General features: G+C 45.5%; 1 protein-coding gene across 1 annotated transcript in view; it reads right to left on the reverse strand.

Moving 5' to 3' along the window:
* Positions 1-13292, reverse strand: part of SHANK1 (SH3 and multiple ankyrin repeat domains 1) — a 2604687-nt gene that overhangs the window by 700562 nt on the left and 1890833 nt on the right. The window contains exon 16 of the mRNA XM_069605116.1: positions 11871-11995. Within this exon, the coding sequence (XP_069461217.1) occupies positions 11871-11995 (125 nt within the window). The remainder of the gene's footprint in view (positions 1-11870; positions 11996-13292) is intronic.

Genomic DNA, 13292 nt, shown 5'->3' on the forward strand with positions numbered 1-13292 from the left:
AGATAAGCAATTTGATATTTGAATGGATTTTTACTCTCACACATTCTTCATCTTAGATAAACCGCCAAAGCACTGCAGAATCAGTAGTATGGCGTAGAGCGAGAAACAACCAGTAAACCTTTGAATACCCGTACTAAAGCAGGCGACCTGACCAACTAAGGAATCCAGGCAGTAGTGTTTGGTGAGCATGCACAGTGAAACGCATGTAGCCACCTGTCAGAAGTCCAAAGTAGGTGCACCCGTTCGAAAAGCAGAGGTAGCCATCAGGCTCATGATAGAATGGCCCCCAAGACCTTACGGCACTTCTTGCATGGCCAGTGCATATCACTCGAAATGAAACAGATGATACACCTTTACAGCCTTGCCCTCATGAGATCCTGCATAACCAATGAAGAGCAGGGCATCTTCCCTTACATTCCTCAGCTCAGAGACAAAGTAGCTGACAGCCCTCTTGGAGTCCAGCCAGTGAAACCACTCCCCCAGTTTAGATGGATAAGGCTGAGAGTAGAAAACAGGAGGATAAGTCAGTGGAAGGGATTCTTGGGGGGGAGGGGTAGACTAGGGAGGAGGGTGTTACGCTCACCTGATATCCACGGGGACACCTTTTATGCCCTGGTTGCCAGATTCACCCAGGACCCTTCTCGATATCAGACGATGCCTTCTATGACGGTCGGGCCTGAAAACACAGGAGGACTGGATTTAGGAACAGATTTCGTTATCTCCCACTAGCCCCCTGGACTCGACCTGATGGCCCACTCCTCACCTTGTTGTGATGTCTGGCGTGCTCTCCGTCCTGCCTTCTGTGCAGGGGCCCGCAGTTTTCTGTGGGTTGGAGCGACCAAGTTCACTTCACTGGTGCTAACCCATTCAAGTGTCTTTAAGGAGGTAAGTCTGGTTATAGCAGTCTTAAAATGTCCTTGCTTTCTTTTCTTGTTATTAATGTCTTTCCTTTATTTATTCCCCCTTAGGTGCACGGAGCTTCGGTGGATGCGCTACTTGGATCAGGCTCCAGCCAGGATGATGGACGCAGGAGCGTATGATGGATGGTAGGTTAAACGCGAAGTGCGGCATGGTAATGTCTTTTCCTGCTAAACTGTATTCTTTATTCCTTTTCAGTTCGCGATGGTCTTTCTAGGCGTGTGAAGATTTCCGGAGCGGAACCGGCCAAGAAATGCCCAGCCAGGTGAGGATTTTGTGATTACTGCCGTGAATGCCGTGAGTAACCTGTTTTAACATTGTCCTTCCTTCTCTCTCCCTCCAGGTGCTTCGTTCCGGTGCGTGTGTGGTGTCCTGATGATGCTGCCGACTAGATGGAAGACCGCGACCAGCAGGAATCGACGGATGGAGACTTGCAGGTAAGCAGAGACTGCCAATGATGTTCTTTTGTCTCCTCTGCAGGTCCGCTGTTCAAGGATCTCCGGTTGCTGGTCTCTGAACACGATGAGCGTCATGCTGCTGGCTGCAGAATAACGCAAAGCACGTTCTGTAGCTTTGGTGTGCTTTATATAGCCCTCTGTAAAGTAGTCCAGGTAAAGTAGTCCGGGCTGGCACACCCTAAAACACTGCACCGCACAGTCTGGTTCTTAGGAACTAGACTGTGTGGGTGCCTCCATGTTAGCTGCAGGCCTTCACAGAAAAAGTAGTCCCTTCAAGACAATGTCCCAATCTGAACATGAGCCTGGCGCCAAAGGTGCCTGGACTGACTCCAGGAGAGTCCATGACGATAATGCAAGGCCCTTGGGGCCCCAAGTGAACCCTGAGTTCTAACCCTACCTGGCATGTGACCATGCCAGTGGGGTTTTGGGTCACGGGTCGTGACCGAGGGGTTCAGAGGTGAGATTAGGAGAAAAAAAGGTTGAGAGCATCTAGGAGGTGTTTGGGGAAGACAGCCAAGAGGAGGCTGAGGTTAAGAGAAGTACAGAAGGGGGAGGAAGAGGGACACACGAGAGGGAGAAGATCTAAGAAGTCAAAGTGAAGGAGAAAGCACGCAACAAGCCTGAAGGAAGAGATTCAGGGAGGGCTGGTGGTACAGTACAATCAGGTTGTGAGGTGTGGAGGAGACACAGAAGGAGGAGGACAGGGCTGGAGCAGTTTCCCTAGGCACAAGACCATTGCAACTCAATGAGCAGGCAGAAAGGGATGTTTGTTGGGGACTAAAAACCAGGACTCTAAGACATGGAGGAAGAGTGGGCATCCTGAGTCAACATGCAGAAAGGTCTACTTGCCAGCTTCCTGTTGAAAGTTTTGGGACCCACGCCAGGTTTATCCAGATTTCACCTCTGCCACTATCTAAGCATGGTGTGAATCACAACTTAGAGCCCCGATATCAAGATGAAGAGGAGTCTCCCAATAATTTAGGACCAAAATCAGAGGTCCGGAAATAATAAACCAGGACTAAAGAAAGAAGTAAGGATGTCATGAAGAGGAGTGGTCTGCACAAAAGACCCAATTCAAAATATTCAGTTGACAAAAGTATTATTTGGAAATGAACATAAAGCGAGGCAAGAGCAGAGTTCAAGTCAAAGCACTATGGGTCTTAATGACAGTTCTGGTTGGTTCATCGAAGAAAACATTAAATGCCTCTCTAAAGGAAAAACATCTTCTTCACTCACACTCCTGGTTTGACTCTTAACAGTTGCATTGTCGCTTTAGTGATTATTCCTGTCAAGATTGTGGCTTGGCTCCCAGATCCAATAAAGATGTCCACCAGCAGAGATGTCCAGGCCTTTTCGCAGAAGTGAAGTAAGCTTGGAGGTCTTAAGGGGTTGTTCTTTGGCATCTGACCACCTCCAGGGTTCTGGTTCATTGTACCCCCAGGACCCTCTAACCGTCTTTATTGTAGCTCCAATACAAACTCCTATTTACAGTATGTGGCCATCACTAACTTTTCCTTAAGGGTTTGATTCTTAACTGAATCCAATAGCACCTCTGTGATACATGCTTGTACTCGTCTCACCTCTCTCACACACCCCTTTAGCATACGATACATGGACCTTCTCTTCTGCCGACTTAGCCCTCCTGCTGCTCATTCCCTCTTATATTCTCCTTCTCCACAGCCTCTGCTTGCCCCTTTCAGAAACTCTAAACTCTTTCAGCTTCTCACCTCCTATCATCACCTTTTGCTCAGCCTCAGGTCTTTCGCCACTCTCCGACCTCTTCTGCTCCTTTCTTTAAAATACAGGATTGATGGGATTCATAAATATTTTGCAACGCAGGCGTCTTTAATTGAGGAGAACAGGACTCATGAGCACTCTGGGCTGGCGCCTTAAGAATCTGGTCTGCCATGATTTTGTCTCCTGCTTCACACAAGCATGGGGGAGGCTGTGCTCTGGGGTGTTATTTGCATCTGGTTTCGCGAATGCAGCAACTTACCTGATAAGCAGTGCTTTTCTGGTCGAATGGATCTTTGGCACTGCTGCTTGGGAGACTTACTTCGAATAAATCGTAACCACAACAAAGCTCTGGGAAACCCTCCAGGCCATCGTTTTTCAGCCTGTCAAGCTATTACAGAAAGAGAAAGACCATAAATCTATCACTCTCAACAGGGACTGTACCGAAGATCTTCAAATCAGCATACATCAAGCCACTCTTACAAAATACAAGTGGTGATGTAGATGACCTTTCCAACTACAGGCCGATCTCCAACATCCCCTACCCAGCGAAACTTCTAGAAACCTACGTATATAAACTAACCCAAGAACACGTAGAAAAATACCATCTGCTGGACCAAGCTCAAATTGGTTTCAGACCAGCGAGAGGAACGGAAACAGCACTACTATCCATCTGGGACAATCTCAAAACTAACACAGACTCAAACACTACCTCAGCCCTTATTCTGCTCGACCTCTCCGCTGCCTTTGACACAGTTAGCCACGACACCCTGACCAAAAGACTAGAGGACATAGGCATAACAGACACAGCACTACGCTGGACGAAATCATTCCTAGCAGACAGAACAGAAACGGTATGGTTAAAACCTTTCAAATCCACTCCACGAGTCAACGATTGCGGAGTACCACAAGGATCCTCACTATCTCCACTAAATTTCAACATCTGTCAGACTCCAGTCATCAGAATCTTCAAAAAATACAACATTACATGTTACAACTACGCAGATGACACTCAGATCATCTACAAAATCAAAGACACCGATGCCGACCATCCAACCCTAACCGACTGTATAAAAGAAGTCTTCAACTGGATGGATACCAACAACCTGAAAATCAACCCAGGAAAGACAGAAATCATGATCGTATCCAAAGACCAAGAGAACGAAACCACCATCCCATGGCCAACAGAAATGGGAAACGCACCAACACCATCGAAGGTAGTAAAAAATCTGGGAGTCCTAATGGACAACAACCTAACCCTGGAACCACAAATAAATACAACAGTGAAGAAATGCTTTTTCCTCCTCCGCACGGCAAGAAGGAGTCTACCTTTCCTCTCCTTCGCGCACAAAACACTCACTATCGTCGCCCTAATCATGTCTAAAATTGACTATGCAAACATCCTCTACATCGGAATACCAGAATACCTTCTGAGGAAACTGCAACGGATCCAAAATGCAGCAGCAAGACTACTCCTCAAACTACCCAGAAGAGACCACATCACTCCACCCCTAAAAACATTACACTGGCTCCCAGTAAAACATTGCATCACCTTAAAGACAATGTGCATAACGCACAGGGCAATCAGCGGACAAGGAGCAGAATTCCTACAAAAGAAAATAACAGTCTACAAACCAACGAGACCCCTCCGATCAAGCAACGAAACCCGCATGGAACTCAAACCATACCATAAGAAAAAACTTGGAGGCACCTCCGTCTACCACTTAGCCGCAAAAACCTGGAACAACATCCCAAAAGAAATAAGAAACACTGAAGATCACCTTAAATTCAGAAAATCACTAAAAACCTGGCTCTACATCACCACAGATTAAACCAGGAAACCAAAACTGGAAAGGATGAGTAAACCAAAAAGACACGGACATCCAGGACCCGAGAAAGTATCACCCACGGCACCTGGACGGGTGACACCGGTTAGACTGGAACACAGGTGATACGCACGGAGACTGAGTCAACTACCCAGACAATCCCACCAACACTTTCGCCCGCCCCTTAATTAACTACCGCTAAGTACCATATGGGTGTGGAATTATCAAGATATTGGCAATCACCCCACTACCTGAGAGGTTGTCATTGGCAGGTGCAATGGTGACAGGAGTATGAATGGAAGATAAGGGGAGCTATGAGAGAGCATGTTAGAGGCAGGGCTAGAGGAGTAAGGAACCTGTATGCCAGTCAGACCCATATCAGGACAGAGCCGCAACAGGGGAGACTACGCAAGCCAAGCACTTCAATTCAGGATAGAGACGCAAACTAACCAACCCATACTAACAATTTCCCTTTCTGCATACACCTCTCAAACTCCAAACCAAACACAACCAAAACCTACAGTACAACAAACCGCACAAACTTCACTACACTACAACAACAAAACAAAAACTCACATAGCCTTGCACAACAGTACACGACGACTACCGGCCGCAAACACCCCAGGCCCAGCCAACGGACCCAATCGGGCTGAGGCCGCCAACAGCACATCACTACTCTCGTGCACTTTTCCTGCTTCCTCCCACTAACTCAACCTCCCCTCCTGTTTGAGCAGCCAGAGGGCCAAGGGACCACTCCGGTGGTGATAGTGCGCGGTACAAATGTCCTTTAACATTAAAATTAACATATACAAATCAGACTTGGTCCCATCCCAAAGGGGCAGTCCAGCCGGAACTGCTCTGTTTCTAGGCCCATCAGGCTCGGGACCCAGGTCTCAGAAGGGATGTGATCTAGCAGTTTGGGCTAGACTGCCCCTTTTGTGGTGGGACCAATCCTGATTTGCAAATGGTCTTTCCCCGTCAGTAATGGTTTGGCAGGAAAAGAAAGATGGTCTGGAGGGTTGCCCAGAGGAATGCCAGAGGTAAGATTCATTCTAAACCTTCCAGCCATCACTTCTTGCATTTTGCACCTTCCCACAAACCGCAGGTGACATCAAAAGAAATTACACCAAAAGCCCAGGGCACTGTGAGTGAAGGAAAAAGGGGACTATGCATGGAAGGAACTAGCTGAATTATGGATTCCGATATTGATAGACTTGTTTTGAACCCAGAGAATTTTCGTCGAATCCCAGGGCTTTTGCTGATCACAAAATCTTGTTGGTTTGAATTTCAAGATTAGGATACACTGCTGTTTTCCATTAAGTTGACCCCTTTGTGTAACATTCCCATTTAACCAAAGATCTTTCAACCATGAAACTATGTGTCTGGCTCAGATTGATCCTGCTCAGCTTCGACACACTACGCAAGACATACCCTGTGCCCATAGCCCCACAATCTGGGGTATCCAGGCCAGACTGTAGCATCTGACATGATGCCTTTTTGCCATCCTCCACCAGAGAGGTAAAGCACTCCTTCATTTTCTGCATGAACAAATTGTTGGAACTTCAGAAACTATACTCCTCACAGTGTACCCAGCATACAGGTGGGATTCACGCTGCCAGACACGAGAACCCTGAGACGCATGCATCAAACTTCTTGCTGTGGAGACGTAGCTGACTTGGACCCTGCAGTAAAGGCCTGTACCACTAGGCTCCAGGGCATAGGGCGTGTGGACAAATAATCTGGATTCTGGGAGCCGGGCGACGTATTTTTAGTAGAGAAAGGCTTAAGCCACATTGCCATAACAGGGTCAGTACCAGCAGTTAAAAGGAAGAAATGTCTCCTTTGGAATGTCCTGAACAAGTCTGTAAGTGATGTCAAACTACCCCCCCTTTCCCGGCTTCTGGGAGCACACAACCCAAGGGTTTCCATAGCCTTAAAAATGTTTGAATAGACATGTGGGGTTTCTCAGTGGCGAAGGCATGCATAAAATCGAGCGACAGTGAGGGACCCAACCCACTGGTTTCCCCCAAATCAGAAGTAATTATAGTCAGATCATTATCTTGGTCATATAACTTTTCAAGGAAGGCCTACATTCCTCCAGAGTCCACTTGTTCCAGTCCACATGGGATAGGATCACATGCATCATCAAATAATCAAATCATCTTTTAAAACAATGGACGAAACCAGTGCAAGGTTTAGAGAGGTGTCTAAGCCAATAGGTGCTGGTGGCAAATCTAAAGAATCCTGCACTGGCACTCACACCTGAGGGTTACGCCGAGCAGTGCTAGAGGCAATGCAGTCCATATGGACAGAGCTGGAATAGAGCAACTGGGAGTGCAGTTGTGGCCCGAAGTGCGGGAATGACTGTCTGCATAGTCTGGAGTATGACGAGGATGAAGAGTGTCACTGGTGGAGCGGCTTTCAGAGCTCCTTGGGGACCTGTGCTTCTTAGCCATAGGCTCTGACACCAATTATTTCTACGGCATTCGTTTTTAGCCTTTGTGGAGGAAAGTATAAATATTAGAAGCATGTACTAACAGGTGCTGTGTATATGCTATGTTATGTACTTCTTCAAGGAAGTATAGACATACTTTGTGGAAGTCTGACATGGACACCCGCCACTCATAACCCCTGCCAGGCTTGAAGCCTGATGCCTTCAGGCATTAGGTTGACACAGTGGCAAAAATGTATTCATTGCATTCCTGAAGCAGTGGACTAAATGTACAGAAAAAAAGAACCAAATTCATGAAATGCTGCCAGCTCCGTATATACTGTCAACGATGTCACATCCAGTGCCACGGCACTTAAAGGTGCTGAACACAGCTTCATGGTGCCAACTGGTGCCTGGACACATGTTTCAGAAGACAGCTCACACTGGGAAGATATATCTAAGGGGAGGAATTGAGGGAGGAAAGAAAGAATACATTACATATCAGTCATCTCTCATTGCCACAGATAGGGATCGATCCTACGAAAAGGGGATTTGTGGTTGAAAGCCAGTGTTGCCCCAAAAATTGGGGCGGGGGCGCGAAAACATAAACAATATCCGTGACTCAGAGAAAGTATCAGTCTGCTTCTCTAATCGGACAGAAAGTGAATGATCCCAAGGAAAAGGGATCTGTGAGTGGGTCAAACTGTTTCACTCAGCAAGCACTAAGACAATTAATTCAAAGAAAGGGGGTCTGTTGGTGTGGTGAAACCCAGAACGTATCAGTGTGCTTCATTTTGAAACTCAAACGATTGATGGCTGGAGGGTTCTGAATGAATGAAAAACCACTGGCAAAGCTCTGCACAACCCAGCAGACCATCATGTTTCAGCTTACCATGCCATTAAAAAAAAGAGGACAGACCATGTGGAAATCAGGGTTGGTCCCACCCCAAAATGGACAGCCTAGCCCAAACTGTGCAGTTACATCCTTTCTGCATGTGCCCACAAGAGATTCCAGACATGTTTCTTCGTCATTGGGCTTCATCAGTGAGTTGTTATTTTGCTTTCTAGCCATGGCAAGCTCAGAACCCATGTCCAGGGATACGCGTCTCACCCTTGGTGACAAATGCAACACAAAACAGTGGTTCTGACTAAATAAAAAACCACTGGAAAAGCTCTGGGAAACTCACAGGCCACATCTCTTCTGCACAAGACCACAGGCAACCCAAGACATGGTTTAGCTTCATTGAGCATTGTCAGTGAAGGTGTATCTTGGGTCTCTAGGCATGGCAAGCTGAGGACCAACATCTGGGCATTCCCTTCCACTTCTTTTGGGATGGAACAAACTCTTATGTGCATATAAAAAAATAATGGCATGTCAGATGAAAAAAGATTCCAATGAGGGTTTTCCAGAGTAGCTGCCAGTGGATAAGAATAATTGATAAACTTCCAGCTATCATCCGTCAGTTTTGCATTTGTCACCCCAAGTGGGATGGGTATGCCTAGATGTGGATCCCTAGCCTGTTGTATCTAGAGACCAAAGCTACAGCTCATTGATGATGCCCAATGGTGTCAAACCATGCCTGGAGTTGTTTGTAGTCTCGTGCAGAAAGGATATGACCAATCAGTTAAGGCTGGATTGACCCTATTTGGGTGTGACCATGAGAGGCTTAAAAACGGGGGCCAGGAGAGTTGCCCTGAGAAATTGCCTGTGATTAAGATTCACTCATAGCCTTCAAGCCACAATACTCCAGTTTTACAAGCTTCATTTAGCACACAGCAGAATTGCCCAGATGGGTGATAGGCAGGAGTAATGGAAACCTACATCTGCGTTCTCATTTCAGATAAAAGGGTTCCTGTGGCTGAAATCCAGAAGGCATTATTCTGTGTTAGGTTGGACAAAGTAAAGGGGTACCCACAAGGAAGAAGGTATATGGTATTAAGCCAAGAAATCCCAATCTCACCATCCTGCAACTGAATAGTTCACAGGAAAAGATGGATCTCTGAAAAAAGTCAAGCTGTCACAGTCTGCATTACCACTTTCTTTAGGGTGCTTGAATCCCACTCCAAAAGATGGCCTAGGAATACAGGGTGATATCCAATAGTTTCATAAATATGGATGTTTCGACAGGAAGACTGTAGTGCTTGGACAGCGGCCCTGTTGATTTGGAAAGCTACACGTTGTGCAATTTATACTTTGGGATTCCGGTATGGACCAGCACTGGGATGAACTGCTTGAATTGTTATTCGGTTGCCTTCCTATAATGACATCTGAAAAAACAAACCCTGTGAGTGGCTGCTCCTCATACAACTGGGATTGGATGATAACCTATTGGCTAAAGTCATATCTTCAAGACCTTACTGAATAGGGCTTAACCAGGCTGTTTTTCTTGATATCACATCATCAGGTTTAGAGGTCTATCACAATACTGGTATATTTGACGGGGGACCTTGTGCCTATCGACTACCCCTCTACACATTCCTTTGTCAGATAGGTCTTATCAGTACTATTGATAATACAGTACATAAACTATGCTTCACAGGACAGATAGGCATAGCCTTAGGAGCAATGGGGTCCTGTTTTATGCCTACATATGCTTGCTCCAGCATGGCATGAGCTATGGAATTGATATGACTTATGCTACGGAATTGCATAAGTCACTTAACATACCAGTTCTTCCAGGGATCTCCTCGAGCCTGAACACATGTATTCATTCTTTTTTAAAGCGCTCAAGGAAAAATAACCAAAGGTTAGAGTAATAATTTTGATCTTCTGGGTTATCTCTGTGCAAATGACCTTTCAATGTAAAGCCTAAGGGATGATTCACAACCACTCAATGTTCATCCCAAATTTAGCCACGTGACAGGAGCAGAACTGACTCTTCCTTAACATTGATAAAACCATAATGTAGTCAGGGAGTCTGATGGTGTTAGGTTAATGGCTTCCTTAGCTCACACCCTTATTAATGGGATGTACCCCCTCACTGAGAGAGACATGTTGTCTTGAGGTTCTCTTTGATAGTACCTTGAACAAGTGAAATCGAGTTCCACAAACAGTCTAGGTGAGATCGTATTGAAAGTGCTTTCTGGGTTTGCGAGCCATCTTGTCTCCAGATTTGAAATTACTGTCTCATACATAAAAATTTCAGTAGCAGCATGATTGAGTTGTGACCTGCTGCTTGTCAGTCTCCATTCTTACAGTTTATGATCGTATCATTCTAGGTCAGTGACTCCTGCATGCTTACCACACCATATGACAGCAATCAATCATCATGGTAAAGAGGCTGCTGCACCTTGAAGTAGCCTTCCAGTGACATCATACCCGCTACCAAAAATAAATAAATAACAAGAGTAGACTACACCAAAGTCCTATCCATGCATGCTTTGCTAAAAAGGGTTTATAGCTTTTGCAAAACAAGATGATTTAAATGACGAAGGAGTTAGCCGCTTCAAGTGCAATACACCCTTCCTTCGCCATTTAGATTTGCATTCAATGTGCGTCCCTCCACGATTCACAGCATTCATGGTGGGGTCAGCAGCCCCTCGTGGCCGTGTTACTTTGCATTTGCAAACAGGTATCGGCAGGTCATGGACAGACATACACAGTAAGACTTACAAACACACACAGTTCTATGCACATGCAAAGGTTACAGCAAATAGTCAAAAGAAGCATGCCATAATGACCTAAACAGACATAGCCACATACAATACATGCACAATTGGAGTTAGCACATAATCACGTATTTTGACTGATAGTGTAATAACATTTACAAACACACAGAGATGTTCACAAGTAAAACACATGAAAAAGTGCAATCCCATGATTACTTGCAGACTGACAACATATTCCCAGATAGACAGATACACAGAGATGTACGCACTCAGACAAATACATGCAGGGGTGAGCAAACTACTCAAAAACAGCTATGCAAACATATATACAAAGCCACATAGATGCATGCACACACACATTTATGCAATGGCATGAGAAAAAATACAGACACACAGACAAACAAATATTTACCTGCACACCAAAATATATGCAAAGGTGTGAGTAATTTCAGATGCACAAACCGAAAAACAAATATGCACAGGCAAAATAATTAACCCAGAAGTGACAGAGGTGAGGAAAATAATCTCTGCTGCTGGCACTATCGACCGTTTACACCGTGCCAATAAGTGTGCCTGTACAGGTAAGTTTCTGCTCCACCATTTACACCTTTTCTGTGGCAATTAGGAGTGTGAGTCAAGGCCTGGCGCTGTGCATTACATGCGCCCACTACGATCAATTTGCAAAGGTCATGAGAGGTGGTGAACACAATCCACATCAACACTGTGATCAACGTGCCAGTGAAGTGTTGTGTCCAAGCTCTGTGCTTTCACAATCCACTAATCGACCAATGAGGTGGGTGAGTGTAAGGAAGGTGCTATGCACAATCCGCAATGTGACTGTGATGACCAACTTCATAAGAACAGGGAGGTGGGCTTGGGAAATGCAACATTTACCTCAATCAAAAAGTCCCCCATCCGGAGGCCTGCTCGCCAGGCCACTCCACCCTCGTCCACAGACTCCAAGTACTGCAGCGCTGGGAACGCCGGCGTGGGGGTGAACTCTTCAATCGGAGTCTGGGCTGTGAAAGCAGAAACACACCTGGTTACAGTGTTCAATTAGACTTAGAGATGGTGGGCTCAGATCAACAACTGACTTGGGCGGAACAATTTAAGCAATATACAACATCTGCTTTGGGTCAGAATAACAAGTTCAGAGAGTCAAGGAAACCCCAGAGAGCAACATCATGACAATTTTGACAGCATCTGGTGGACAATAAAGCAGCAACTCACACACAACAAGGAGAGAGAGAAAACAAATCTGTGCAAAACCAATATCAAACACACAGTACAAAGAGACAAAGGAGCTGGTAGTACCAGCCAAATATCAAAGGCAAGTGGCTAAAGTGTCACTTATAGTACTTGTACCGCTCATATTTAAAAACAGATTCTGGGGACACAAGGAACCAACGACAAAACCAATAACAGAGCCAGGATATAAAAAGAACAAAAATGTACAGACAAGGCACCAAACAGAGCACCTACAAGGACACAGGCACATCCATTGCATGCCTGACACGAAAAAGAGCACACAAAATGTAACATGACGGACGATCATCAACTTACACATAAAAGAGGGAAAAACAGGGCAGGGATCCAGCCTGCACAAGCCCAAACTAGTGGGCGCTGAAGAGTCGAGAGATCAATGGCCACCAGCAAATACTAAAAATAGAGTCGAAGGGACATAGAGCAAACATCTACACTAAAACCTCTAGAGACAATCTGTATCAGTCTAATGTGAAAGCATCATGTGAAGAGACATAGATCGCACATGCACCCGCCCAACGCTAAACCCAGAGACTAGACAGACAGAGAAAGTAAAAAAAACAGGTTATGTAGGGAAAACAAGCTAATCCGTTACAGCTAAAAACTGAAAAAGGGGTCCGGACTAACCTATACATTTCTACAATCATAAACAGAGGCTTGAGGGAGAAGACCTCACAAATCGTCATCAAAACAGCATACAAATAATTCAATATCAGCCTAACACAAAACATTGGTACGAAAGCAAGAAAATGATGTCCACAATCCGACCCGAAAACAGGGTTTGACGTGAAAAAGAATCAACCTGTATGTATGAGCATGCAACCAAAAACAGCAGTTAGGCAGACAAAAAACGATCCATACCAGTTTGATTGCAAAGGTCACGGCTGAAGAATAGCAAACCCAACCTGCACAAACATGAATCCAAAGCACTGTTTCTATAGACAAGGTACCAACATTGAATAACCTAACACCAAACATGGAGGAGAGTTATAGGGAACTTGCCTGTACCAGCCTGATGCCAGAAAGGACAGGGAACCAAAGTTTACCAGCCTG

This window comes from Ambystoma mexicanum, chromosome 1p (assembly GCF_040938575.1).
Source record: "Ambystoma mexicanum isolate Mex_15411 chromosome 1p, UKY_AmexF1_1, whole genome shotgun sequence".
Taxonomy (NCBI): Eukaryota; Metazoa; Chordata; class Amphibia; order Caudata; family Ambystomatidae; genus Ambystoma; species Ambystoma mexicanum.